The sequence below is a fragment of the Rana temporaria genome, chromosome 5, assembly GCF_905171775.1.
Source record: "Rana temporaria chromosome 5, aRanTem1.1, whole genome shotgun sequence".
NCBI lineage: Eukaryota > Metazoa > Chordata > Amphibia > Anura > Ranidae > Rana > Rana temporaria.
This window is the reverse complement of record NC_053493.1, coordinates 138,098,080-138,125,581: the sequence shown is the minus strand read 5'-3', so window position 1 is coordinate 138,125,581 and position 27,502 is coordinate 138,098,080. Positions and strand designations below refer to the sequence as shown.

The 27,502-nt window shown below is 40.3% G+C and overlaps 1 protein-coding gene across 4 annotated transcripts in view; it reads right to left on the bottom strand.

The window, feature by feature from the left end:
* Nucleotides 1-27,502, bottom strand: part of TPK1 (thiamin pyrophosphokinase 1) — a 689,236-nt gene that overhangs the window by 215,794 nt on the left and 445,940 nt on the right. For all 4 annotated transcript variants that reach the window (XM_040353163.1, XM_040353161.1, XM_040353162.1 and 1 more), the window contains one exon: nucleotides 7,206-7,317. In XM_040353163.1, coding sequence (XP_040209097.1) covers nucleotides 7,206-7,317 — 112 coding nt within the window. The remainder of the gene's footprint in view (nucleotides 1-7,205; nucleotides 7,318-27,502) is intronic.

Here is a 27,502-nt window from a genome sequence, read left to right as displayed (position 1 = left end):
ACCCCGGCCTCCTCCTGGCTGCCACTGACCCCGGCCTCCTCCTGGCTGACAGACACCTGAGGATCTGCCACCTCCTGGCTGATCTCTTCTTCCTGTGTGGAAAAAAAAAGAATTTTTTTACAATTTCGCTAAAAAAAACCACACTCATTTTCATGTTTTTCGTTCAGTATTTTCTGTTCATTATTACTTGAATACACTCTACTTCTGACCCCTGCAGTTGTCATCCCTGACACCTATTTGTCTGTACACCTTTTTGTTTGCTTTTTTCCAGCTTGGTTTTATTTTTACAATATCTAATCATTAATCCACCAAGAATTATTTACGCCATAAATATAGAGGAAACTACTATACCTCCTCATCGAAGGGTGGCAGATCTGCATCTCTGTCAGCCAGGCCCTCTTCCTCCGACTCTGCAGGGCTGTGGTCATCTGGGGAAGGTCCGCTGGAAGGTAGCATGGAGGAAAGGTTGGAAGAAAGACTGGACATCGTTTTCCTGCCTTCCATTTCGTCCCGCAAAAAAGCCATCTGTTTATAATACCACAGTTTGGGTTCCTTTGCTTGTCTTGCTGCTGCTCCCGATTTTTTGATTTTATTAGCTTTGTATGCTCTCCTGTATGTGCTTCTGAGGTTGGCAAGTTTATCCTTCACCATGTTGGCAGTGCATCCTGGCACCCATGTTTGCATATAGTTTGCTAGCTCTTCTAGTGCTGCCGCTCGTACATCTTTATTACAATATAATGCGTGTTTTGAATTCCACAGGATGGGCGTGTCCTGATATTTTTGTAGTAAGGCCTCTATAGCTTCCTTGGTTTGTAGTTGGTCCATTTTACTTTTTGAAATATGATATTTTTTTTTGAGTCTAGATTCAAAAAACATAAAGCAAAGAAAAATAAATATTCAAAAGGATCAGCGTTGACCTTGATATAATATGTGTCTTTAAATTTATTACCTATATCTAATTACAAACACAGTCTCTCTTGTTTAAACAATGATTGGCAGCTCGGCCGCATTGGTTGTACCAAACATTGATTTGCTAGATGCAGAGCCATTGTTAACATTGCAGTAAATATTTTTAATATAGAAAAATAAACAATGCTTACAAATGACAGTATTCATCTAGGCACTCTTTCATGTGTAAATCTCATGCCCCTGACAATGGATGACATAAAAGACACTTCCTAATGACCTCTGTACAACCAACACTTGAACAATACTTTGCCTGATCTGAATACACCATTCAAAAACTTGTCAATGAGGTACAGCATTGTTCACATCTCTATTTTGTGAGGTGTCCAAAAGCATTTGGATACCAAAATAACATTGTGGTACCCCATAGACAGAATAGCTTAAAAAGGGTGCAACCAACAGCCCAAACCCCCATCCCATGTGTCTACATTTTCAAGGCCTCTGCTGATCACATTTTTAATTTCCTTACCTTCCTGTCTCTCGCTCCTCGTTTCTCACGCTCGCCTAATTACCGCGTAAGATGCGTAATCACGGCGTAAACCTTTTAAACACTCCGCGTATTTATGAAACCCCGCCCTCGTCACCTTTGCGAGGCCCCTAATCAATGAGTTTAGGAAATATGGCGTTAACTGTGTATGTTCTGGATGCGCTCGAAGATTCTCCGCGTAACGGACGTAAACACGTTGTTTGCATTCTCTACACTCCGCGTATGTATTAAACGCCGCCCTCTTCTCCGCCCATGGCGTAAGAATTCATCTTTTCCACGCCCATAATCTCTGTGGGAAAGGAAAGATGGCGATGTCACACGAGCGGGCACGATGCTCTCATGCCACAAGTGAAGGGACAGAGGCAGGGACGTCCCGATCAAGGAAAAGAAGATATAAAGCCACTAATATGCGGTTCCAGGAAATGGTGGAGTTAGTTTACATCATGCGAAAGAAGGACTATGATGGGGAATTAGGGCCATACAAGACCCCTAACCGCCGAAAGGCACATATTATGGACAAGGTGGCGAGGAGAATGCAGAGGATGTTTGGGATCACCAGGTCCAAGGAACAGCTGAGGAAACGATGGTCAGACTTAAAATTGAGGGAGCCACATCAGATGAAGAAAATACTTAAAATTCTGCGTAAAAGTAAGTAAATATATATTGGGGTTGGGGGGGGGGGGGGGGTGGTGATTGTCTGCAATAATGTGTTGCCATGTATATTTCACCATCTGCCTCCTTGGCCAGCTTGTAATTTTAAAGACATGTTGTTATTTATTTTTTAGAACATAAATAACTACATATTTACAAACAGTGTTCTTAGTAAACAACGTAACATCACATAGTTTATCAGAAAGGCTCGGTTATTCCAGGAACAACACACCTGGACATGGCTCACTGGCCAAAAACTTTGTTTGTAAACATTGTGTAAAAGCTAGTTCTAGAAAAAAAAAGTATGAGAATGGGAAAGGCAAACAGGATTCATTCTAAAAACAGTGGTAATAAAGCAGATGTTTTCACATCTGCAATGCAGAGCACCTGTGTCTCCCCAAATCAAAAATGGGTTTTGGTAGGGTCTCCCAGAAATACAGTTTAGGGGGGACATCCATGTGTGTCACTTTGCTAAAAAGGGGCAGGATCAGAGCTTGCCATATAGAAGTAATTGCAAAATGTAGGTTTGGTGAAAGATAAAAGTAACTAAATGAAAGCATCTTCTAAGCAATGTGTGCGATTTATGCTCTCCAATATCTGTGTGCTGATGAGTCTACATTTTTTTTGGTTTATTTCAGGGGAAAGAAGTCGCCAGCATTTGGAGGAGGCAGAGAGGGCCAGACAAGGCCAAAATCTGCCATCTCAACATGTGGAGGAGGAGGAGGATGTGGAAGGAGAAGAGGATGTGGAAGGAGAGGAGAATGTGGAAGGAGAAGAGGATGTGGAAGGAGAGGAGGATGTGGAAGGAGAGGAGGATGTGGAAGGAGAGGAGGAAGGAAGAAAGGAGGAAGGAAGAGAGGAGGAAGAAGTAATTTTGGACTTAGAAGTCATAGCAGATGAAGGGCAAGTGGCGGAAGAACAATTTGGCGAATTGAAAGAAGGTGGATTGATGGATGAAGGAGGAGTCCAAGATGATGGGGAAGTGGTGGAAGAAGGAGGAGTGATAGAAGATGATGGGGAGGTGGTGGAAGAAGGAGGAGTGATAGAAGATGTCGAAGAGGTGGAAAGGAGAAGCCCATCAGGTCAGTGTCACCCTAGCTTGATTCCAAAAAACATATGTAGATAGGCCTCATTGAAAAATAATATTGTAAATGCCATTTTTTTTTGTTGTTTTAGGGGAGGAGGATGGTGTGCCAATATTTTCACGTGCAAGTGCTGCTATAATTATTCAGCAGGTAATGGAGTGCAGCACTGAAATGCACAATATGCGTGAAAGGATGTTTCTCATGGAACAGAATGTAACAAATGTCCTTTTGGAATGCAGCACGGAAATGGACAATATGCGGCAAAGAATGATGGTGATCGAATCTAATTTTAAGAACATTATTGACATGATGGGCCGTGTCAAAGACTGAAACACCCCCCGCCCATCCCCCGCCCCCACAAACATTTTTACAGTTTGAATAATGAATACGCCAAAATTTGAATATACACACACAGTGTGCCAACATGTGCTATCTGCCATCACAGAATATCTAATGTCTGTGCTTTGTGGGTCCAACCCCCTCCTCCATCCTCAAGTAGTTGAGAGGAAGGGTTTGCTCCCACAAAACACAGACATTGATCACCCATGATGTCAGATAGCACATGTGGCCATTTGTCTGTTGAACCAATGACATTTGGCGAGTTTGCACTGAATGTGTGTATCTTCCAATTTTGGCGTGTTCCAGTGTGAAAGCACACCATGACTGACTGCTGTTGTGAGTTTTTATATTTTTTGAATTGGATTTTGTTACTTTTTGACCATGTTGAACATTTTGGGATACTATAAAGTTTAGACCATAAAGAATAAACAACGCCAAAAATTTTTTTTAATATATATATAGAATTATAAATCTCTCTAATCACTGAATTTAGTGAAGTAGAGATTTGACTCCAAATTCTCACCTAAAAATTTTCTTTTAGAAAAACACACCAAAAAAAAAAAAAATGGTTAAAAAATTATTGTTTTTTGTGCCTAAAAAATATGGCCAAAAAAAAAATTAAGGCGGTAAACACCCCACCAAATATAATCTAGATATATATATATATGTAAACAATAAATCTAACTATATTTGATGAAAAAAAAAGTGAACTTGTTAATAAATGTATAATCTGCATAATATTTTTGGTTGAATTACCTGAAAAAAAAAATAAAATTTTAAAAAAATTTTGAAGACTCCTAAGTACAAAAGCAGGGAGTAATGAAAAAAATATAAAATTATTTTTGGGGTCATGAACAAGCAAAAATAAAAAAAAATTGACCTCAACATTTACAAATGGAGTTGCTTCTTATTTCTAGACTCAATACCCTGTTTGTAGATGAGTGAATACTGTGCAATATGTGGTTAGTTACTAAAAGTGGAGAAATCAATTATGCATTACAATTGAAGAAGTTAGTTAGAGAACCAGGAAGACAGAAAAAGAGAAAAAGCATTAATGACAAACAACTGTATAAAGTCCAATGGTCTAATTATTTATTATTTTTTAGAATATTCCTTTCTTTGGGGGCCGAATTAGAAAGAAATATGATCTGGCATAGCAATGGCCCCCCGACCCATGAAGTACTCAACATATTTGTCGCGTACCTCACGAGCTGATTGGGGGGCCAAGCCAGCGCGACCAGTGTCCAGCCCGGGAAGGGGATCTGAGGGTAGTCTTGCCTCAGAACCGATGTCGGGTAGGTACGTCTGGGAGTGCCTGCGTAAAAAGTTGTGCAAAATGCAGCAGGCAAATACAACGGTGTCCAATTTATATTCCGCCAGATGTATCGATGTCCTGAACAGGCGGAACCGGTTGGTGAGTATCCCAAAGGCATTCTCGACTACCCTCCGAGCCCTGGCCAACCGAAAATTAAACACACTCCTCTCTGAGGTGAGGGTCCTCTGGGGAAAAGGCCGCATGAGGTGAGGACCAAGCCCAAAAGCCTCGTCCGCTAGGAACACAAACGGAAGTCCTTCCACATTATCTTCATCTGGTGGCAATGCCAGACCACCAGCTTGGAGACGATCATAGAAATCAGTCCGTGCGAACACTCCCCCATCAGACATCCGGCCGTTCTTCCCCACGTCCACATATAGAAACTCATACTGTGCCGACACCACCGCCATCAACACAATACTATGATAACCCTTGTAATTATAATAGTACGACCCCGAGCGGGGTGGGGGCACAATGCGGACGTGTTTCCCATCTATTGCTCCACCGCAGTTTGGAAAATCACACCGCTGGGCAAATTGGGAAGCCACAGACTGCCATTCCTGTGGTGTGGAGGGTAGCTGTGGGGACAAACAAAATTAGAGATTTAGTACTTTGTAACAAATACATCCTACAAGCATCCTTGTGACAGTTCACAGTATTAAAATTGCATTAGAAAAATGTGCATGGAGAATTTGGGAAATGAAATATATAGGGCCACTTCATTAAGAGACTCCACAGCCCTCTGATGGGGACAATAAAAGTTTGAAGGGGGGGGGGGGGGGCACAAAAACCAAAAAGTCCTGTTTGAAAAAATGGCAAGGTGGGTTTGTCCCTAGGATAGCATGCTGGACAGGTTAATATTGGGTAAGGGACAAATATGCAGGTAGGCCAAGAATAAAACATGTAAAGCTGATATCAACATGCATAGGGAGAAAAGGTAACGTTAGTTAAACACACAGCATATCTGGGAAAATAAAAAGAAAGTTAGTTGGCCACATTATTAGAGCCAGGAAACTTACCTTAATATACTCCTCATGCATAACTTTGATGATGGCAGCACACGTGTCCGGTATGATGACCCCAAGCGCCTGCGGAGAGATGCCTGTCGAGAACTTGAGGTCCTGCAGGCTCCTCCCAGTCGCCAGGTACCGCAACGTGGCAATAAGCCTCTGCTCGGCCGTGATGGCTTGGCGCATCACAGTGTCCTGCCTCGTGATATAGGGGGACAGAAGATCCAGCAGACGGTTGAATACGGGGTCCGTCATGCGGAGAAAATTCCTAAAGTCATTAGGATTATTCTCCTGGAGTTCCCTAAGCAGAGGCATATGTGAGAACTGGTCACGCTGGCGCAACCAATTCTTGGTCCAGAAACGCCTCCGCCCCCTGTTTCTGGCCAAAGTACTGGACAAATGAACATATCCAGCAGCCATCCCATAAACAGCACCAACTCGCGAAAATTGACGCTGCTGCTCCATCATGGCTTCAAACCGGCCGGCTGGTCAGTCAAGAACACACTGAAACAGAAAGCACTCGCAAATCCAGCACTACCTGCGACAAACGCGTGACAAACAGATACGAGCGCACAGGATGCAACTGCTAAAGCAGAAACAACCTGCTTGCCTATAGCCGAATGACAACTACGTTACCGCAAGCACACGCACTGAACCCGTGAATACACGCTGTCAAAGCCTGGAGACCGAGAAGCGCGAATCAGCTCTAACCAAACCTTCACTAACACGAGCAAACACGTAACTAGCAAAAGAGGAACAGAGGGCGGCGCCATTAACTTTGGTCTTCCCCTTTATAGTGACGTCGTACGTAGTTTACGTGCACGCGTTCCGGTACGACGGGAATTTGGTCCGCTGGTGTGTACACGCCAGCGGAACAAAACACAAATCAGCCTTGTACGCCGGAAACTGTCGGGCAGACAGTTTCCAGCGCACAGATCCGGTCGTGAGTACAAGGCCTCAGAATAGCCAACAATTTCTGTATATCAGAAAGCATGCAACCTTTCTCACATGATGCAGTGCTTGATGTCTCAGGAGCCACATGAGGTTGGGAGTAAAGTCTTACAAGGCTTATCAACCATTTATTCAACCAACTTCATGAAAAATCCAGCCAGGCAGAATGACACCTGTATTTGAGCTTCTGTTGGCCATAGTAACGTGTTACTGAAACACATAGATGTGAAAGTGCTCTTAGGGGAATTGACTACCCTGTAGTTCATTTAACTACAGGGTTGCTACCTCAAATTAACATTATCGTAGCAACCTCTGCTGCTACCTCAAAGTAACATTAATTACTATTTATTTAATTGAAATGATATTTAGACAATAGGAAATAAAATTCTAAGTTTACTCACTGAGATTCCACTTTAAGCCAGTTGTAGTCACAGAACGACATGGAGATCCTACAGGAATGAGGCCACACCATTTCCCTTCTCTTCCTGTTGCTACGTTCAATTTGTGTTTTCCCTGTGGCAGACATCAAATGATAAAGAAAATATTACACTTACAAATTTGCTTTTTCTCCCATGTCTTATATAACAATATTACAGTGCATATCAATGGAACATGCAATACAGTGACAGAAAGTGAAATGACTGACAGTTTTCAACCTGTCAAATTAGGGAACTGACTTATAGGCAATCAGACAAAGAAAACTGGAGCAGTTTCCCATTGCGACCTGTCAATTTTCATCTTTTAAATGAAGGCAAGAAACTGGTTTTATTACAAACACTTCCATGTTTGTGCCATTTTTACTTAAGCTGGATACACACTATACAATTTTTTGTCGATTTTCTCCTTTTGATTTACCAAAACCATATAATATGAAGTCAAACCTTAAGCGTTTCAATTTGTATTCAATCAGGCAGGCCCTTGCACTACATGGCTTTTCTAAATCTAAAGGAAATTGGACAACAAAAGCTGTATAGTGTGCATGGGGCGTAACTCTAGTGTTCATAAAACAGCTCCTATGTGTTTTACCAAAGGGAAATTTCCCACTATTATTTGGTTTGTCCAAGCCAATCAATCACCCAATCAGCACACAAAGGGTCTAAATACATAAATTTCCAGTAAACTGAGTAGTATTCCCACTGTAGTTATTATTCAGCATTGCTAATTAGAACTTCATTCATTAAACAGTAGTAAAAGAAAATCCCTGTGTGCTGCTGAACAATAATTGCAAGCACTATATCAACTGCTTGCAAAATTCCAATTTATTTTAGGAAGCAGCAAGCTTTAGGCCGGGTTCACATACATGCAAATTCATATGACAGGAGAGTGTAACGGGCTCTCAATGGAGCTGGTTCACACAGCTCTGGGACGGCCACAGTCTGCATTGAAGAAGGGTTCTGTCCATCTTCTGGTCCAATTCAGGTGAAAATTCAGGCAAAAATTCGGACCTGATTCACGACTGAATCAGTGAACAGGGATGCACCGAACCCATGCTGTGAGCCATGGCATATGCGAACGGAGCCCAAAGGAATAGAAAAAGCATAGGAAACATTGATAACCAATGCTATGACTAAGCATTGGTTATCAATGTGAAACTAGTTAGCTCTATTACCCCACTGTTTGCTGTTTTTTTCTTGCTTTTGTAGTATTTTTTACCAAAATAAAAGGCAACACCTTTTTACCTTTTATTGGAGTGCGGCTGTCCAAAATTTCTTTCCTCCCATTTATGCTCCGTGCATTGCCTGCACCCACTGGATTTTGGGCTATTTTATTTATCACTAAGGTACATCATCTGGAGCGGCGGTTCTTTCTCTCACACGAGTGTTGGTGGAGCACGGACACTTAAAAAATTACCTATCTCACATTATTGAACACCTTCTTTTTGGATATGTGGACTTTTTCTTTTCCTTGAATTCTTATCGGTTTTGATTTTTGGTATGATGAATTAGTGCCGTCCTTTTATGTTTATTTTGTTTCACATGTATATGAGTGGTTAGTTCACTCAAAAAGGGGGCAGCTTTATCTGGATTTTAGCAATAATTTTGGTTGGTGCCACTACTTGTTAAATTTTATATCAATGTAATTGATAAATCAGCTTAAACATATAGCTCAGGAAGTTATTGGCTTACAAGATTTCTGTCAAGATCAACTGGTAATTTTTATTTTTTGTAAACTTATTAGAAATAGCAAAATGCTTTAAAAAGGGACCAAATAGGAGAAGTGTGTCATACCCCGTACACACGAGCGGTTTTCCCGTCGGAAAAAATAAACAATGATTTTCCTGACAGAATTACGCTCAAGCTTGCCTTGCGTACACGCGGTCACACCAAATTCCGACAGTCAAAAACGCGGTGACATAAAACACTACGACAAGCCAAGAAAAAGTTCAATGATTGCGAGCATGAGTCGACTTGATTCTGAGCATGCACATTTTTTTGCGCGTTGAAATTGCATACAGAGAAACGGTTTTCCTGCTAGGATTTTTTCTTGACGGGAAAAAGGAGATCCTGCTCTCTTTTTTTTGTGGCAGTTTTCCTGTTGGAAAAAGTCCGATGGAGCATACACACGGTCGGGATTCCCAGCCAAAAGCTCTCATCAGACTTTTTCAGATGGGAAAACCGGTCGTGTGTACGGGGCATCAGGGTTTACATATATTTTAATTTTCTCGCTCACTCTAGCAATGAGATGACAACTCTAAAATTTCAGTTTTAATCTAACTGCCACAACCAGTAAAGTGCCAAATAATAGGAGCATGCTCCCCCCAGATTGCTTTTTCATGAAGAAGGTGATTTTGACAATCAAAGCTGACTGTAAATAGAAGCAGTGAAAAATATAAAACAGAAGAACAAATTTAATATGGCTTCTTTTCACCTGCCTAACCATTTTTCGAGTCTCCTTTTTTGTTTTTCCCATTTGTAAAAGTCCACAGCATGGGCTTGTAAAAAGTGTCCACATTTAAAATTATAATCAGTATAAAAAGCTGTCACTTGCCATTTGTGCTCTCGATATATTTAGGCTGAAAATTTGCAGTTCATGAATTGTTTGAAAAACACAGTTCCATATCAACCTGAGGTTTTACATTAATAATCTAGAAATACATTGTTTCTTGTTTCCATACTAACCTGTTGAGTCAACAATCTCTCACACAGCATTAGTCTCAGATGTGGAATCAAAGAGTCACATTTAAAAACTGCACTGGCTCTTGCCCAGGGAAATTGCTATTTGAATAGGCAATTTCCAACATGCCCATGCTTTTAAATTCAACTTGTACAAACCAGTGCAATAGAACTGATTCCAAAGCACAAGGGGGATTATTTATAAAAGTCATGGTGCTGTACAACTGGGGCGAATCTAAATTTGATTGATGAAAAGATTTCCCAGTACCATTACCAAATAATTCAAGTCTTTCAGTAATAATAATTTAAAGCTTGCCTTCTATAACAAACTGCTGATGTGTCCTGATTTTTCCTTTTGTATACAGGACTGATTTTGAATAGGTCTGTCGCTCAGAGTGGTAAAGTAAGCATGTGGCTTAAATACTACTTTGTTCTGTACTTCCAAAATAATTCTTAAGAATCTACTTTAGAAGAACAAATAAAACAGTCCCTTCAAAGTTTTAAGACATTGGTAATTTTGATTTTAGCCTTTAGCAGTATTAAATGACTATTAAACATTATGTTAAGTTTAAAGCAGAACTCCAGCCAAAATTAGGATAAAAATTAATCCTATCAAACAATAAAATAGCAAAACTATTTTTTTTTGCTGAAAAATTGCCTGAAATTTAGAGATTTCCCCATGCAGTACTTTTTTCTATTACTCAATGTACTCATATATGCAATACACAGGTGACCAGCACAATTCCACCCAATTTCTCTGAACCCACCTCACCTTGTAAATGGAAGTGAAGGAGATGCAGCACAATGATAAGCTCTGCTCTATATTACTTTGGCTTCTCTTCTCATCAACATACTTTTTTTGTCAGCACATGAACTGACTAGCTCTTTGTAATGCTTATACTGTACCTCTTACTCAAGGCCTGTTGTACAAGGATTAAAAGAAGATACCAGGTCACATTCAGGTACTTACACTGTATGCTACCCTTGCTGCTACCCATAAAGTCACACCTACTGCCTATCCCTTCTGCACTTCACAGAATTTGTATCACTACAGTTCCACATTCGGTGACCTGTATGGTTATCACAATACTTTTCAATTTTATTGTCCATGTTGTTTTGTTGTTTTTTATCTTGTTTGATACCATGATAATAAATTTATAAACTTGTATTCTATCTACTCTGTGTGAGTTCACCTACTCAACTTTGTACCGCAATAGTCCTACTGGCACCTTTTTTTCTTTGGTCTTTCGGGTATTGGGCTCCTGTAAGCCCTACCTCTACTCAATATTTCTCAGGACGATGGTACTATATTTAAACTAACTAAATGTATCCTTTATCTAAGAGGTTAATCATTAACTATAGTCCTACGATGCATACAGTCCTGCAATTACATTTTGTGAATGGGCAGTGAAATCCTGACATTCAAGTACTTCTCCGCCCATTTACAGAACACACTGCATTGTGGGAGTGTAGCAATACAAGTTCTATAAATGGCAGAGGAGCAGGAGCAGGCGGATGAGTGGGCCAACATTTCTCAGTAGCAGCAGCTACAGTTAGGTGCGCCAGAAGACAGCTGTTCAGGACAGTATTCAGTAGCTGTGAAGGGGCACTGCAAGGACATATTTTTAGCAGAGGATGATGAAATACACACCATTACACCAATCAGAAGCCCCTTGTATATGTGTGGCTACAGATCAGATAATGGGGCAGGTTCAGATGAGGATTCAAACACACCTGAGCTCATCCCTACCAAGAATGATCAGTGCTTTAAAGCTGAACTCCAGAAATGTACTAGCTTACTATGAATTAAGTCCAATAAGGCGCATGCCTCATGGACTTTTTTATTTACAAATTACAGTTTTATGGAGCATAAGCACTACAGCTATCACTATACTCCCGGTTCTCTGAGAGGAAAGACACTGTCTTCTCATACCTGGCATCTCTGCCTGCCCCTCCCCTCCGCTGTTCATTCACAGAAAGCTTTGTGTTCTGTGAATGGGTTCACCTCTGCCAATCAGGTCAGAACCCTACTCCAACCTGGGTCAGTTGAGAGCTACGAGTGTCACCAGAATGCCACTTATCTTGATTCTGTGTAGCAGAGGGAGACTAAGTTTTAGGGGATGAAAGGTATAGATCAAGTTGCACTGATCACACAGAGATACAAGAGATACAAGAGCACCAATGCCTTTGCTTCTACTTTAAGCAGGGAAGACATTGCAGGTTCTCAGTGCAGGTCCTTAAGAGGGAACACTGCAGGCTACCCTGGAACTGTTAATTGATTGACAGTCTGGGAGACTTGATTCAGCAGGACCGCTCATCTTAAGGATAAGTTCACCTTTCTAAACAAAAAAAGGTAAAACAAAATGTTTTTGTTTTTTTCTGGAGCCTGTAAAGCCTTCGGTAATCATCAGATCACAGGTGCAATCTCAGGCTCCTGTGGACTGTCTGTGTAGTAGCTGTCTGCCCATACTTTGTATGGGCAGGCAGTTACTGAATGACAGGAAGAATCAATGAGCTATTAAAGTGCTCATCAGCATATTGGTAGTTCATTAGGAACTACAAGCCGCAAAGGCAAGGCATTGACTAACTGGGGTGGAACTGCACATCTCCTGCATATAGGTGCAGCAAATAAAATATTCTACATCCCGCTGAAGGCAAGAACAAAGTGAACCTAATGATGCAGCACTTAATTCCTCAGCATTTTAACCATTACCTTGGGGGCAATGGAAAAAAACAGGCATCATAATGCAGCTCAATGGGTCCAATAAATAAAATAGCCCCTGATGCTCAGCCCAAACAGCCTACTTCGAAACTGTGTCACACCAGAAGCTGTGCCATGGCTCTGGACCTGGAAAGTGATCTACAACTAGCACGGTACATAGAGGTCTAGAAAACATCACAAGTAAAGCTCAGTTGCCAAAGATCACCATTCCAGACTGGCCCCATGATTTTCGGTTCATTGGGTCTGGGTATGGCCTCAAAAGTTATTGCTGAGGATAGGAGGATCCTGATAGCTGCATAACGAGATCAGGATGTGGATAAAGTCTTGATTAAAGATGACAGACAATCTCTAAAAATTGCTGTTTTCTTGTTTTCCAGTGTCCAAATTCTCCTGAAGGCAGCAGTATAACCCAAATCCACTGAATTCTGTACCGTGTAGTGAACAAAAAAAAGAATATGTGTTTCTCTATATACTGTAGTTTGAAATTACATTTGTATATTTGGAGAGCCATATTTGTTGAATATACCTGTAGGTCGGTTGTGCTTTCTGTTTAGCTGTACGGCACAGTGACAATAATTTACTGACCCTCTTGATCAGAAGGCCCATGCACATTAGATGGCAATTGCCAAGTGCATTGTTTTTTGACAAGATTAGGTGTCAATCTCATGTTTATGTGGTCAGGTAGACCACCAACAGACAACCACTTTTTGGGGCAGCAATAAGTTAGAGAACTATTGATATAGGTAGCCCCAGCAGTGTCTGACTGAATCACTCTCCTCTTCCTTCTTTTATCTTAGGCTTAACATTGATTTTGCAATTGAAAAATAAAGTGCCCCAGAGGACAGTCAATTCATGTCTGAGCAGCATGAAGTCATGTTTGCAGGAACCCTATGGTTAAAGGTGATAATTAAAATCCCTTATATAAAGAGCTGTTCGAATTACTCCAAGGAGAATGCTATAATACTTACTAAAATAAATAAGCACTCACCTAAAATACACTTTTGTTTCCATTTATTAAGCACTATAATCATATACGGTAGTTATTTAGGAACTCATTTTGATGAAAAGTGCAATATGTCCCCTATTAATATTTGTTTTAATATCTGAAACAGACATACCTATAAAAAATACATATAAATCTGTTCTGGTGTTCCTCTAAATGAGGATAGATCTAAGCCAGCTTCAGAAAGATCACAATAATGAACTTAGGCATAGTGCCAATAGGCTCAGGCAAAAAATGGAGCAATGGAAATTGTGTTCTATAATAAATCCATAAGACAAAGTACTGTATCACTGCAGAGTGAACTCTGTACTCATCTAATAAATTAGGCAACAGAGTTCAAATGTAGTTGACCCCACTGTGCTAAGATGCTCTATCTTCTGGAATGAATAACACACATTTTAAAATTCATTTGCTAGCGGTTCATCTAAGGATTTATTGGTATTGAAGTGCACTTTTTTTTAACCTACACTAAAACAGTTAACTGTTAAAGTGGGACCAATTAATGAAGGTGTAAAATCCTCCCCTCTACAGAAAGGGTATATCAGACTTCCAATAAAGAAAAGCTGTAGGCTGTACACTACTTCAGCTGGTCAGCAATATGTTTGTTATACAAATGCATGCACATCCAATATCCTCTGTAGTTTGATATTAAAGTTCCCGACTAAAGCTTAACTTACTGAAAGATTGGGAACCAATTATGCTTATGGGTTAAGGTCACCTGATTTTCAAAATGAGATTCGGGGGCACCCTACTAACCCCTCCCACAAAACCACACCCTCATAGATAGCCACATCCCACAAAACTACACCCCTATTTTTTACATTGCCCTAAATTGGCTTTGAAGGTATAAAGACAAAATACCTTGGGCATTGTAAGAAGGGGAATGATGTGGCATGTGTAGTCAGTAATGGCAAATTGTAGGTATGGCCAAACTGTGGGTGGGGTTTCATATGGCATAGCTAAAAAAAAAACTGAATTTATGCTGTTATGGGCCAAGAGAGTGTAAAATATAGGGTGTTAGGGTCAGAATAAAGTAGCATACAGATTTCAGGAGTAAGAGGCCAGGATTACTGTATATACTCAAGTATTAACCAAGTTTTTCAGCACATTTTTTGGTGCTGAATATGCCCCCCTCGGCTTATACTCGAGTCACATTTTTGCGCCTGATCTCCTGGACGGACTTTGGAGACCTGGTACTGGTACTGGTACTGGCCGGCCGTAGGTACACATATAGCCCCACTATGCAAAGTTTGTTGTCTGGGGGACCTAAGGCCGGGGAGCACCGATTTTTCAAAGTCGGGCACCTCTTCTATAGACTCCCATGTTAAACTGTAATTTATCTGGTAACTTTGGGGACCCGGTACCAAAACTTGGCACACATGTAGCCCCATTCTTCCTCTACAAGTGTGCAAAGTTTGCTGTATCAGGGACCTACGGCCGGGGAGCACCGATTTTTCAAAGCCGGGCACCCCTTCTATATACTCCCATGTTAAACGTAAGTCTAGTCATGGACACAGTGAGGCATGGGCACAGTGAGGCATGGGCACAGTGAGGCATGGACACAGTGAGGCATGCAGATGGACACCCTAGGCTTATACTCGAGTCAATAATTGTTCACAGTTTTTGTGGTAAAATGAGGTGCCTCGGCTTATATTCGGGTCCACTTATACTTGAGTATATACAGTAAATAACACACAGAGTTCAGGGGTCAGGGATTAAGCAGTGCACAGAGTTCAGAGGTAAGGATTAAGTATTACACAGAGCTCAGGAGACAGGAGTAAGTAACGCGCAGAGTTTAGGGGTCAGAAAACTGGATAGGCCAATAATCGAATGTGTCATATGAATGTTTACCTATCTCAAGAGCGACACAAACCTGAAGAATTGTTCAACAATTACTTGCAAAGACACAGTCAATCTGGGACAATGGGATACTTTTATTCTCAGACAACACCTGAATAAGAAGAAACTGTCTTATGTTTGAAAGGCATTAACAAACTTGCCAGTTTTATTATTAAGGAAAACACACTCTCCTCTAAAACACCTATTCTATGTTTACAAGGTATTTATAAACCAGAAATGTTACTATTGTGAAGAGACAGAGTATGTACCCAGCTGACCTAGAGTCCCTGTAATGCTGCGTACACATGATTGGTCCATCCGATGAAAACGGTCTGATGGATTTTTCCATCAGTTAACCGATGAAGCTGACTGATGGTCAGTCGTGCCTACACACCATCAGCTAGAAAAACGATCGTGTCATAATGCGGTGACGTAAAGCACAAAGACGTGCTGAAAAAAATGAAGTTCAATGCTTCTAAACATGCGTCAACTTCATTCTGAGCATGCGTGGATTTTTAACCGATGGACGTGCCTACAAACGATCGTTTTTTTATATCGATTAGGTATCCATCGGTTAAATTTAAAACAAGATTGAATTTTTTTAACCGATGGATAAATAACCAATGGGGCCTACACACGATCGGTTTGGTCTGATGAAAACTGTCCATCAGACCGTTCTCATCGGTTTGATCAATCGTGTGTACGCGGCATAACCCTCCTGCACTTTACTGTTTCCCCTTAAGAAGTCCTAAACCATTAACCAAATAACAACATTCTGGAATCTCTGTAAGTGTCTTAAAATTAAAAGAGAAGTGAATTTAACTTTTCAATATTGTATGCTATTTATTGACATCAGCCAGATTAAAAATGTTGATTGGGAGAGTAAAGTTCCACTATAAGATGCTATTATACAAAAAATAAAAATTCATAAATGCCAAAAACACCCTGAAGGGATATGATTATATACCCTCTAAGTAAATTAGGACATTAAGATTATTCTAAGGTTACAATTAGTTTATCCTCTAAAGGTTGAATCAAATAAATCCACTTACTTCTCAGAAAACACAATATAGGGATTTCTTAAGGCCCGTACACACGATCAGGTTTTCCGACACCAATTGTGTGATGGCAGGGTTTTTGTTGGATAATCCGACCGTTTATATGCTCCATCGGACAATTCTTGTTGGAATTTCCGACAACAAATGTGGGATAGCATGCTCTCAAATTTTCTTTCTTAAATGTAATGTTCTACTTGCAATAGATTTTGCTTGTTTAATTTGATATTCCGCTCATGGTATCAAACCCCTAGGGATTAGATAATACAATTTTGGCTGTATTGGCACAACATCTAGTAAGACTCAGCCCCTTCCTCCTACTGTCGGGGAATAACAGGTATAGTCTGTTCAACACAGATTTAATGGTCTGCTAGGTTTAGTGATATTGGGTTATGAGTCTAAGAGGGAAAAATTATTTTACCCAATCTAGATCCCTAGCATATATACTTTGACCATATATACTTTGACCATATAAACTGTGGATTTTTTGGTGGAATATAGAGTTGCTGTGTCTGTGTCATACTATTAATCCTATGAGCGATTGTCAATAATTTAATTGTAAAATACATTTTCATTTATTCTTCTAGTTTTGTAGTCCATACTTTCACACAATTTTATTGTACTTAAAAGAATATCTGCATAGTCAAAATTTCCAGGGAACAATTAATTAGTCTTAATTATATTTAATTATTTATTTGCATGTTGAAGGCACTGTCATGCATTAATCGATTAAATAATCAATATCACTGATGTAATTAATCATTCAAATAACGCAGAGTTAAGAGGTCACAAAGCATCCTGGCCCCACTTAAAGGATGAGTGCATATGCCCCATTGCCTGACCACAAGTAGGCATTTACCAGACTTGTTGCTGACAACCATATGCTTCATCACATTTATACATTGTCCATAGAATGCACATATACATTCTTCATACATGGATAAACAGATTTCACATATACATGGACCATTCAGGCATCTGGTTACGCGCTCCCTCTCCCCTAATCCCCAGTAGTAGCAATTTTACAGCTGCAGAAGGCACCATTTATTTTCAGGGTGGGGGGAGGAGTCTGTGTCATTAAATAGAGGAGGTCACCACTCCAGCACCTCTCCACAAACAGCCTCTCACCTAAGGGCTCATCTGACAGGTCACTTGTGCACAGCCCCTATAATTAAGCACAAGATGTTGGTGTCTTTGGTGTTATCATTTTGAACAAGTTGTTGGATGGTGTTCTAGTTGTAAGTAAGTTGAGCCGGTCAAACATTATCCTCTTACTTTCATCTGTACACTCCTGTGCACATGCAATGCTTCAGTTACCCTGCAGGTCTGTTATGTCATATCATTAGAGCACATAGTACCAGAGCTTCTTCAGCCCTCCTGACATGTGTTCCTTTCTTGACATAGTACCAGAGCTTCCTGATATTGATTAGCTGGAAAGGTATTGATCATGTGAGGAGAAATTGGGGAGGAGTCTGTGACATTGAATAGATGAAGCGACAACTCCAGAACCCCTCTGCCTCTCTGCACAGCCTCTCACCTTAGGTCTTATCTGACAAATCTTACCTGCATGGCCACGACTACCATTCACCTAGATGGTGTTCCAGCTACATACATGTTAAATGGGCTGCACACTATTCTCTTGCTTTCACTTGCAGATTCCTGCACACATTCCAAGCTTCAGTCACACTCCAGGTCTGTCATATCATTTGGGTACAAAGTACCAGAGCTTCCCAATACTAATTAGCTTGCCAGAAATTGATCCTGTGAGGAGAAAGAACCCCACCCCACTTCACCTCCTGCCCTCTATCCTTTCTTGCCCCAGTCCTGTTAACACAAAGTGAGGAAAGACTTGATCATGCAAGATAGGATGGGGAAAAAGGAGCAACCGAGCTGTGTACTCTGTCAGGTGAAAACAGAGGGAAAAAAAGCCTAAAACAAAAAGGAAACAAATGCAGCCGCCACATCTATTAAATAGTAAGCTGCAATATATTGAATTTTATGTTTAGGTTTAATACCACTTTAAAATCAGGGTAAAGTATAGTTTAGGGTTGACTACAAATTAATGGAATTCACGGTTTCCTCATTGTACATATTACACAATTTAAAGAGGAAGTAAACTCTCCTATCGTTTTTAGCCAAGGAAGCTGCCATATTGGCCTCTGTTTAATCTTCAATTGCCGTGATGCTGCACACATGATTAGGTATGACACCATCTATTGAATGGTTTGACAGTTTGGTTGAGAGCACAACCAATGTGGCAGTTACATTCTGGCACGTGCCAGAAATGCAACATTTTTTTGAAACTGTTAGATCAATGGGTTTACTTTCACTTTAACTCTCTGTAATTGGCACTGTTTATATCCCTAATTCAGAAAAAAATATAATTTATAACTTATTTGAGTGAATGCTTGCTCCCTTGAAGTTTGCTGTGAAACCAAAGTAAACATATTTCTTAGGACATTGCAATGGGGCGGCAATGTGCATGTGCCAAATTGAGCAGGAAGCCATCTGAGTTTACCCACACAGATGGTGCTCAGGCCTCATTATCACAGTATATCATACATTGTCCCCTGACGTGGCTACCTGGTCACTATTGCCAGCAAATCCCAACTATCAAAATGAGAGTTGGGACTTGCTCTGTATGTCGCTTGCAGAAGTGTTATTGAGAAATACAATGGGGTTCATTTACTAAAGAAAAATCTACTGTGAACTGCAAGCAAGGCTGGCCCAAGACATAGTGCTGCCTGGGTCCAAGAATAAAATGCTGCCCCCCCCCAAAAAAAACACACCCACCAAAAGGCCCACCCATCCATTATTTTATATTATGATAATTAAAACTAAAGATAAATTTATCAGGAATGTTTTGCACTAAACACATAAGTGTGAAGCTCGGTCAAGTGCTTGTGTATTAAATAGACAGGCTAGGGTAGTAAATAGACAGGCTAGTGTAGTATATAAACAGGTTAGGGTAGTATATAGACAGGCTAGGGTAGTATAGACAGACTACTAGGGCATATCGACAGGCTAGGGTAGTATATGCAGAGCTTCCTTGTGCTGTGCATGGTTCCTCCCTCTCCTCCTTCAGCCTTGGCTGTCCCTGTCACCCCTCTGGATCACTCTGTTCAGTAATGGGGTGTCAGTGGAAGATTGAGGGATCTTGGTGCTGGATTGGGGGATGGAAGCTCTGTGATCGGCCGATCAGTATGCCGACTCTCAATTCTCTACACTTCCCCCTCTCCTTCTCCATGACCTGCACTCACCTGGCGCCAACCCTGCTCAGGAGCTTGTGTGAGAAATGTCCTACAACCTCTATCATATGGGCGGAGCAAAGAGGAGATTCACTCTCACACTGATCTCTGGCTGTCACTGAAATATCGGGTGCAGACTCAGTTAGAGTGCCGTGGCTGTGCAGGACAGCGCTGTGTAAAGCAGGCCGCAACACTTTCACCGAATCTGTGCTGTTGCCCCTCTCAACTTGTTGCCTGAGTCCCATGGACCCACTGGGACCAATGGTAGGGCCGGCTCTGACTCCAAGTGCACTTCCTCCAGAGCTTAGTAAATGAGGTAAAGTTTCACTTTGCAAAGAATACTCAATTACATGAAAGGAAAATAAAAAACACAATTTTGGCTTGCACATGATTGAATACTAGAAACCAGCAGAGCTTCCCCTCAGAGCTAGAGCAAATGCACTTGAAGTACACAGCATATTTGCCTTTAGTAAATCAACCTCAATGTTTTGTTACATTATATTTACTCAGTTTAATTCCAATTTAGATGAAGGTATGCATATGACAAATAAACTCTTCCAAGTAAAAATAAAATGTGTTCCTTTTTACCCCCATTTCTAACCCATATTTAGCCCTAATTATCTCATGCCTCTCCTTCTGCTATTTCCTCATGGTTTTCCCTTATTTTCATTAATGTTGTTTAATTTTTGCATTACAATTTTTTTTTTTTTTTGCAGAAATTACCTAATTTAAAAATAACACTGCTCAACATAAAAAACAAGCCCTTTTTTTTTGTTTTCATCTCTTGGTCTATAAATTGCAAAGAAAGTACAAAAAATTGCAAGACAATATTGCCAAAAGAAAGTTTAAAATGCTCTCCAAAACAGTGTATGCATTACTTTGTTATCTCAAGTTATCCACAAATAAATAACTCATAGCATTAAAAGTAAAAATCACTCTAGTCTAAGGGGTATAAAAGGTAGGAGAGATGAACAGTTCTTACTTACATGCATCGCACATATCATAAAGTATTACTTGCTAGCTAAACAATATACAGCACTATATTCACTGTTTAAAAAGTCTATTTTTTGTACCTTACATGGCCCACTTTTGACTTTCCGGACACATTTAAGCTTTTTGTGTTCATAACCAATTTAGTACTGTTTAATGTCATATGAGTTGTCAGGACACGAGGCAGAAGAACATTATTATGTTGCTGAACACAGTTGTTTAAGCTGCTATTGTCACCTGTTCAGGTTTATGTCAAAAAACACTTTTCAAGCTGTACACAATCTATGGCCTGAACTGTCATGCCAACCTTTGAGGGTATAAGCAGCTGCAGATGAGATTTAGTGGATGGACCTAGGTGAGCATTCACAAAGTGACAGGTGGAGACAAATCATAGCATGGGAAATTCTTCACAGTGGCTGAGTACTTTTGTCTCCATGTGAGATTGGCATCATTAGTTCTAAAACTAAAACTAAAACTAAAACCCTAGTTCAGGTATAACAATGCAACCTATCACTGTCTCACAGCAGCTTTAAGCCACACACAAAAAGAGAAAACAGTATAGGAAAGGAATGGCAAATTGGGCCACCAGTTAAAACTGTCCTTTCTGTTTCTTGCTTGAGTTGTAAGCTTCAGGCTCAGTATGTGCTGCTTTACTTTATCCCTGCATGCATTTTTTAAATATATATATTTTTTTTAACACATCTATTTTGTCTACTACTATAAAATAATCTTTGGAATCTTCAACATATTTTTCTTTTCCACTAACATTAACATGGTTTATTGCTGCTAAAATAACTTTTTTCTTATTACATTAAGATTACATATACTACATTTGTCTTATTACAAATGGACATCATTTTAAAGGCATTGTGCACTTTGAAACATTTTCATTGTTTTAAATAGGCAATAGTATTTTAATTTTCCCTGGCTTTTTTTTACTTGCTTTACCTTGTCATATGGGCTCACATGTTGTGATTAAAGTTTGTAGTGTCATTGCTGATCACGTTCATGTATGTCCATGTATTGATTCAGCTAGCCTGTCCCAATGTGCTTAGGGGACAAGACAACTACCTGTCCAATGCATGCCTTGCCATTCCCCCATGCGTTTTCTGTGTTTGTGAATGCTCTGCCTTTTTGTGTCAGTGTTAGATCTAATTACTACTGTTTAGCTCTCACCTGCACAAACATTGGACTGTGAGACCCATGGATTGTGGAGGTATGCTACAATGTATTTGCAAGTAGTTTACTGCCAATCAATATTAATTTTTCAGCCAATCAATATTAATTTGAGCATCTAAAAAGGCCATAATGGCAGATTCAATAAAGTTTTTTTTTTTTTTTTAAACATTCAAGTTTATTGGAAGTATGTTATAACGCTTTACAATGTATAAAGACAGTGAAATCCAAATTAGTTGACAAAGATTACATCAGTATCGTATGACTAGGCCTGGACCAAACTACAACGTAACATACATAGATACTAGAATCAAGATAATTGGATGGAGAGTGACGTTGGGAGGATCAGTCCCATAACTATTTTAGTAGAACAACCAAAAGAATAATAAAAAAAAAAGTTGGGGACCAACATTGTTCATCTGGAGTTCAAAACGTGATATGTGTTAAATTGTCTGCAATCATCACTTTTGTCGATGTAAACCATGCAAAGAGAGAAGAGGGGAGCAAAAGAGTGTGGACAGACACTAAAGATGAGAGGGAAGAGGGAAGGAAGGGGGGGGAGGGGTGACCAGGGATCTTGTGACATTAGGACCAGAGATCTGTTAGATTATAGGTTCAATTGTAATAACTTCAAGGAGGTAAAGCCCCCAGGTAAGCCTGAGAAGTTTTGAAAACAAACCACGGGGACCAGGTATCGTGAAATTGTTCCACTCTACCTGAAGATTGGGCAACGGAGTCTTCCATATAACATGTGTCATTCACCTTTCTGAGCCACTCTTTAATAGACGGCACCCTGGAGCTTTTCCATGCGAGCGGAATAAGGGAGTTGGCAGCATTCAACAAATGTTTGGTCAGCGATTTCTTGTATCTCTTGAGAGAGAAATTAGTGATATGAAGCAAGCAGCAGGCAGCGTCTAGGACAATTCTAGTCTCCGTTATGAGCTTCACATATTCTCTCACTCTATCCCAGAATTCACTTATTGCCGGGCAGTCCCACCAAATATGTTTGAGACTGCCCACATCCATTTCGCATCTCAATAAAGTTTTATGTAACATTTAAAACAGTCAGATTAACTCCAAGCCTTGTTGGATGTGGTATTATTACATGCCAATCTTCCCTAGATTCTAGAAAATAATCATGGTTGCTTGGATTGCTTGTTTCACCTACCATTGGCTAGTTAGTGGCATCAGCATCCATTTTTAGATTGGAAATGTTTGTCATCGCTTTCAAAAAACATAGGTAAATCTGTCTCCTAAAAGCGGACATTTACCCTCCCACAGCACTCTCCTTCTCTCCATCCCACACCACTCTCATTCTCTCTCTCCCACAGCACTCTCCTTCTCTCCTCTCCTCCATCTGCAGCACAGATGCCAGTTTTTTTTCCATTTATTTACCTTTTTTTCTTGCCAAAAGCCTTGGCCCGCTCCCCATCTTCCATCATTTGCCTAGGCAAATGGTGCAGTTGCCCCAGTGCCTCCTGGGATGCATAACATGCAGTCCTTATTTAGAAAGAAGGAGGAGGTGGGCCTAGCACACCTGCACCTGGAGGAGTCAGCAGTGGGGAGGTGGAAGAGATCCCAGCAGCTCAATGCTGGATCCACTGGCGAGGTGATTATCCTTACCGTGCAGAACACAGTATTAGGAAAGCAAGGGGAAACAAATATTAAGGGGGAAGGGATAGGCTGAAGTTCTTCTTTAAACCAGCCTCAGGAATTTAAAGCAGGGTGCCTGAACATTCCTTTATTGACATCAACAGCACACCTGGCCTCTGTCATTTGTCATTTTTTACAAAAGAAAATCTTATTTTTACAAAGTCAACGGTTGACCAATACCCTTCTGCAACTGACCACTTTATCTCATGTTAAAGGACCAACAGAGATGCAGATAATGCCCACCTCTGTTCACAGTTTTTGTTCACTATAACTTAAAGTATAACTAAAGGCAAAAGGTTTTTCTTTTTTTTTAGTAGAGGTGGTTTAGAACACCTGTCAAGTTTTTACTGCTGTCTAAGTCCCCTGTTAGGGAGATTCACCCTCTCTATTCATCCTGTTTACTGCTACCATCAAAGGTGAAAGTAGAAGAAAATCCCAAATTTTGGGTTGTCCCCAAAACAAGTAATAGAGGGGAAATCTTCCAATGCTAGTTCTGCAGACCTGGGGGCCCAAATCTTTTGTAGGTAACTTTTATTTTGCGTGTTTTGTTTTTCAAATTTTTTGTTTTTGTAGTTTTCTTGATAGTGTTTTCAGACAATACCCCCTAGTACAGCTAGGTAAGTACCCCACTGATTAGTGCTATTAGCAGGACTCCCATGTTTGGGGACTTCCTGTTTAGGCTATGGGTCAGAAAATTAAGATAAATCTCCCACCATGGAACACAAATATCAAAATATTTTACAGGTTTTAACCCTCTCTTACGCTATCAAAAATGAACAAAAAAAAAAAGTTTTGCCTATAGTTCTACTTTAAACATATAGGGGAGATTTGTTAAAACTGGTGTACGCAGAATCCAGTGAAACTTTGCAAAGTAACCAATCAGCTTCTAGGTTTTATTGCCAAAGCTTAATTGAACAAGCTGGAGTTAGAAGCTGATTGGTTACTATGCACAGCTGCACCAGATTCTGTGTGCACCAATTTTAGTAAATCTCCCCCATAGTGTTCAAAGGCAGTGCAATTCAGGATGGAGATAAATTAATGACCTGAACCACCAAAGCTGACACATCAGAGCAGCTTATCAATGTCATATTATAAACAAAGTAAATTGTTTCATTATATGTTAATGTTTTTGTATGTACTGTACACTGTACTCTTGCAGATCATCAATCACACAACAACGTTGATCTCTACATTGCACCGAAAAATAAGAAAGTCTGTTGTTTCTTTACATTGTTTCCCCAAGGGAAAGGCTAGATAACTTTTGTGTCTTTCATACTAGATTGTGTGTCCTCTGCTGTCAAGATTAGACAATGATTGGTTAGATGTCAGAAATGATAACAGTTGAGAGGGTTCCACTCCCAAGGGACAAGCATCCGTTAGTGTCATCAAGAAAGAGGCTTCAGACACTGATATAAAATTTCTTAGAAAAACGTAAGGAAAAAAACATACCATAGCTACTTGTTTCTTGTATTTGTCAGACCAAAATTAAAAGTGCTGCTTTATATTTAGAAGAATTACACGTGTATATTATGTAGTTAGGTACCACAGCATATTACATGGCAATCTATCTATAGAAAATTAAAATGGTCACAATAATCTATTGCCTTATAACGGAATAATAAAGGCAAGTATTGTAATATTTAGTTGGATCAGTTCTGCCACGAGTTAGAATTTTCTGTTTGGGCAGGCCAACTTTAAAAATGTTGGGAGCTGTGTGAATACTGTAAGTAACAGACATGCTTTCTGTACAAGAATAAAAAAGTGAATATACTTTTGGAAGTTGACTTTTTTGGGCTGAAGCAATGTCTTAGCAAACAAGATTTTTAACTTACTGGTAAAATCAGTTTTAGAATATAGCACAGGACATAGGCCTCTAAATAATTACGACTGAGTTAGGCCCCTTTCACGCATGCAGACCGTTCGCGTCATCAGTTCAGTTACATTTTTTCAAATAATTTTTTTTTGCATCTAACAGTCCTTAAGACACAGTTTACAGTAGAGCTGAACGATTCTGGCTAAAATGAGAATCACAATTTTTTTGCTTAGAAGATAGATCACGATTCTTGCGGTGTAACATCATCTTTCACATAAAAAAAAAAAAAAATGGGCTAACTTTACTGTTTCATTTTTGTTTTTTATTAATTAAAGTGTATTTTTTCCACAACAAATTGCATTTGAAATCCCACTTTGCAAATACAGTGTGACATAACAAGTGTTAAAAAAAGATTTGGGGCCAGATTCAGAAAGCATTTATGTCGGCGTATCTCCAGATACGCCGCCGTAATTTCAAATGTGCGCCATCGCATCTTTGCGTTGATTCACAAAGCGAGATACGTCCAAAAACATGGCTTCAGCCGTCCGACATAACTTGCCTACGCCGGCGTATCGTGGGCGCATAGTTACGCTGGACGCATTCGGCGTTCCCATTATAAATATGCAAATGACCTAGATACGCCGATTCACGAACGTACTTGCGCGGGGTGTATTAATATACGCTGTTTACGTAAGGCGTACGACCGGCGTAACTTTACCCCTCATAAAGCAGGGGTAAGTCATGTTAAGGTATGGACGTCAGAACGACCGTCGAAATTTACGTTGTTTACGTAAGTCGTACGTGAATAGGGCTGTGCGTAAGTTACGTTTACATCATAGGCAGTGTTCGACGTATCTTAGGCATTCTAGCCGACGTGATTTTGAGCATGCGCCGTTCGTTCAGCCCCTCATTTATAGGGGGTCATGGCTCATTGTAATACAACACGCCCACTGCCTTGATAATTTGAATTAGGCGGGCTTACGTCGGCCCATTTACGCTACGCCGCCGTAACTTAGGGCGCAAGTTCTTTCTGAATACGGTACTTGCCTCTCTAAGTTACGGCGGCGTAGCATATATGAGATGCGCTACGCCCGCTGAAAGTTACGCCATTCTTTCTGAATCTGGGCCTTGGACTTTAAGTGGTTAAACTTCCTGCATTTACACAGGTTTGCTCTAAGAAGGAAGTTAGTTACAATGTTTTATGTTGGATTTTTTCTTTACACAAATAAGTATATCCCTTTGCTGTAAGAAGGAAGCATTAGTTACAATGTTTCCTGTTAAGAACTTGGCAGACTGCCCGGATATTTTCTTTTGACAGCTCAGTGAGCAGATAAAGTCTCTCCACATGTCATATGAAAGAATCGGCAAACTCTGCATTGGAGATCGTCAGGGGGGTTGAATCAAGATCGCAATTTTTTAACGATTAATTGTGCAGCTCTAGTTCACAATGGTATGACATATGCTCTGACTTTAGGAGAACATGTATAAATCAGGGTTTCCCTATGAGAGCCGTCTTGACTGGTCCGACACAAGTCGGTCCGACTTTGAAAATGGTTTGTGCACTACTTTGGTCCTACTTCAGCCCATTAAATATCATTGAAGTCGGATTAAAGTCAGATCATCATCTTAAACACTTCAGCCCTGGAAGAATTAGCTGCTCAATGACTAGGCAATTTTTTTTGCGATACGGGACTGGGTCGCTTTAACAGACAATTGCACGGCTGTGTGATGCTGTACCCAAACAAAATTTTAATTTTTCCGCTATAAACAAAGAAAGAGCGAGAATTTTGAAAAAAAAAAAAACACAATGAGCTAGATTCAGGTAGCTCGGCGCATCTTTGTTCCGGCGTAGCGCATCTCATATGCGCTACGCCGACGTAACTCTGAGAGGCAAGAGCAGTATTCACAAAGCACTCGCCCCGTACGTTGCGCCGGCGTAGCGTAATTTGGTTGGACGTAAGCCCGCCTAATTCAAAGTAGGCAGGTAGTGGGCGTGCTACATTTAAATGAACCGTGACCCCATGTAAATGAAGGGCTGGTCGAACGGCACATGCGCGCATGCTCAGAATAACATTGCATATACTCC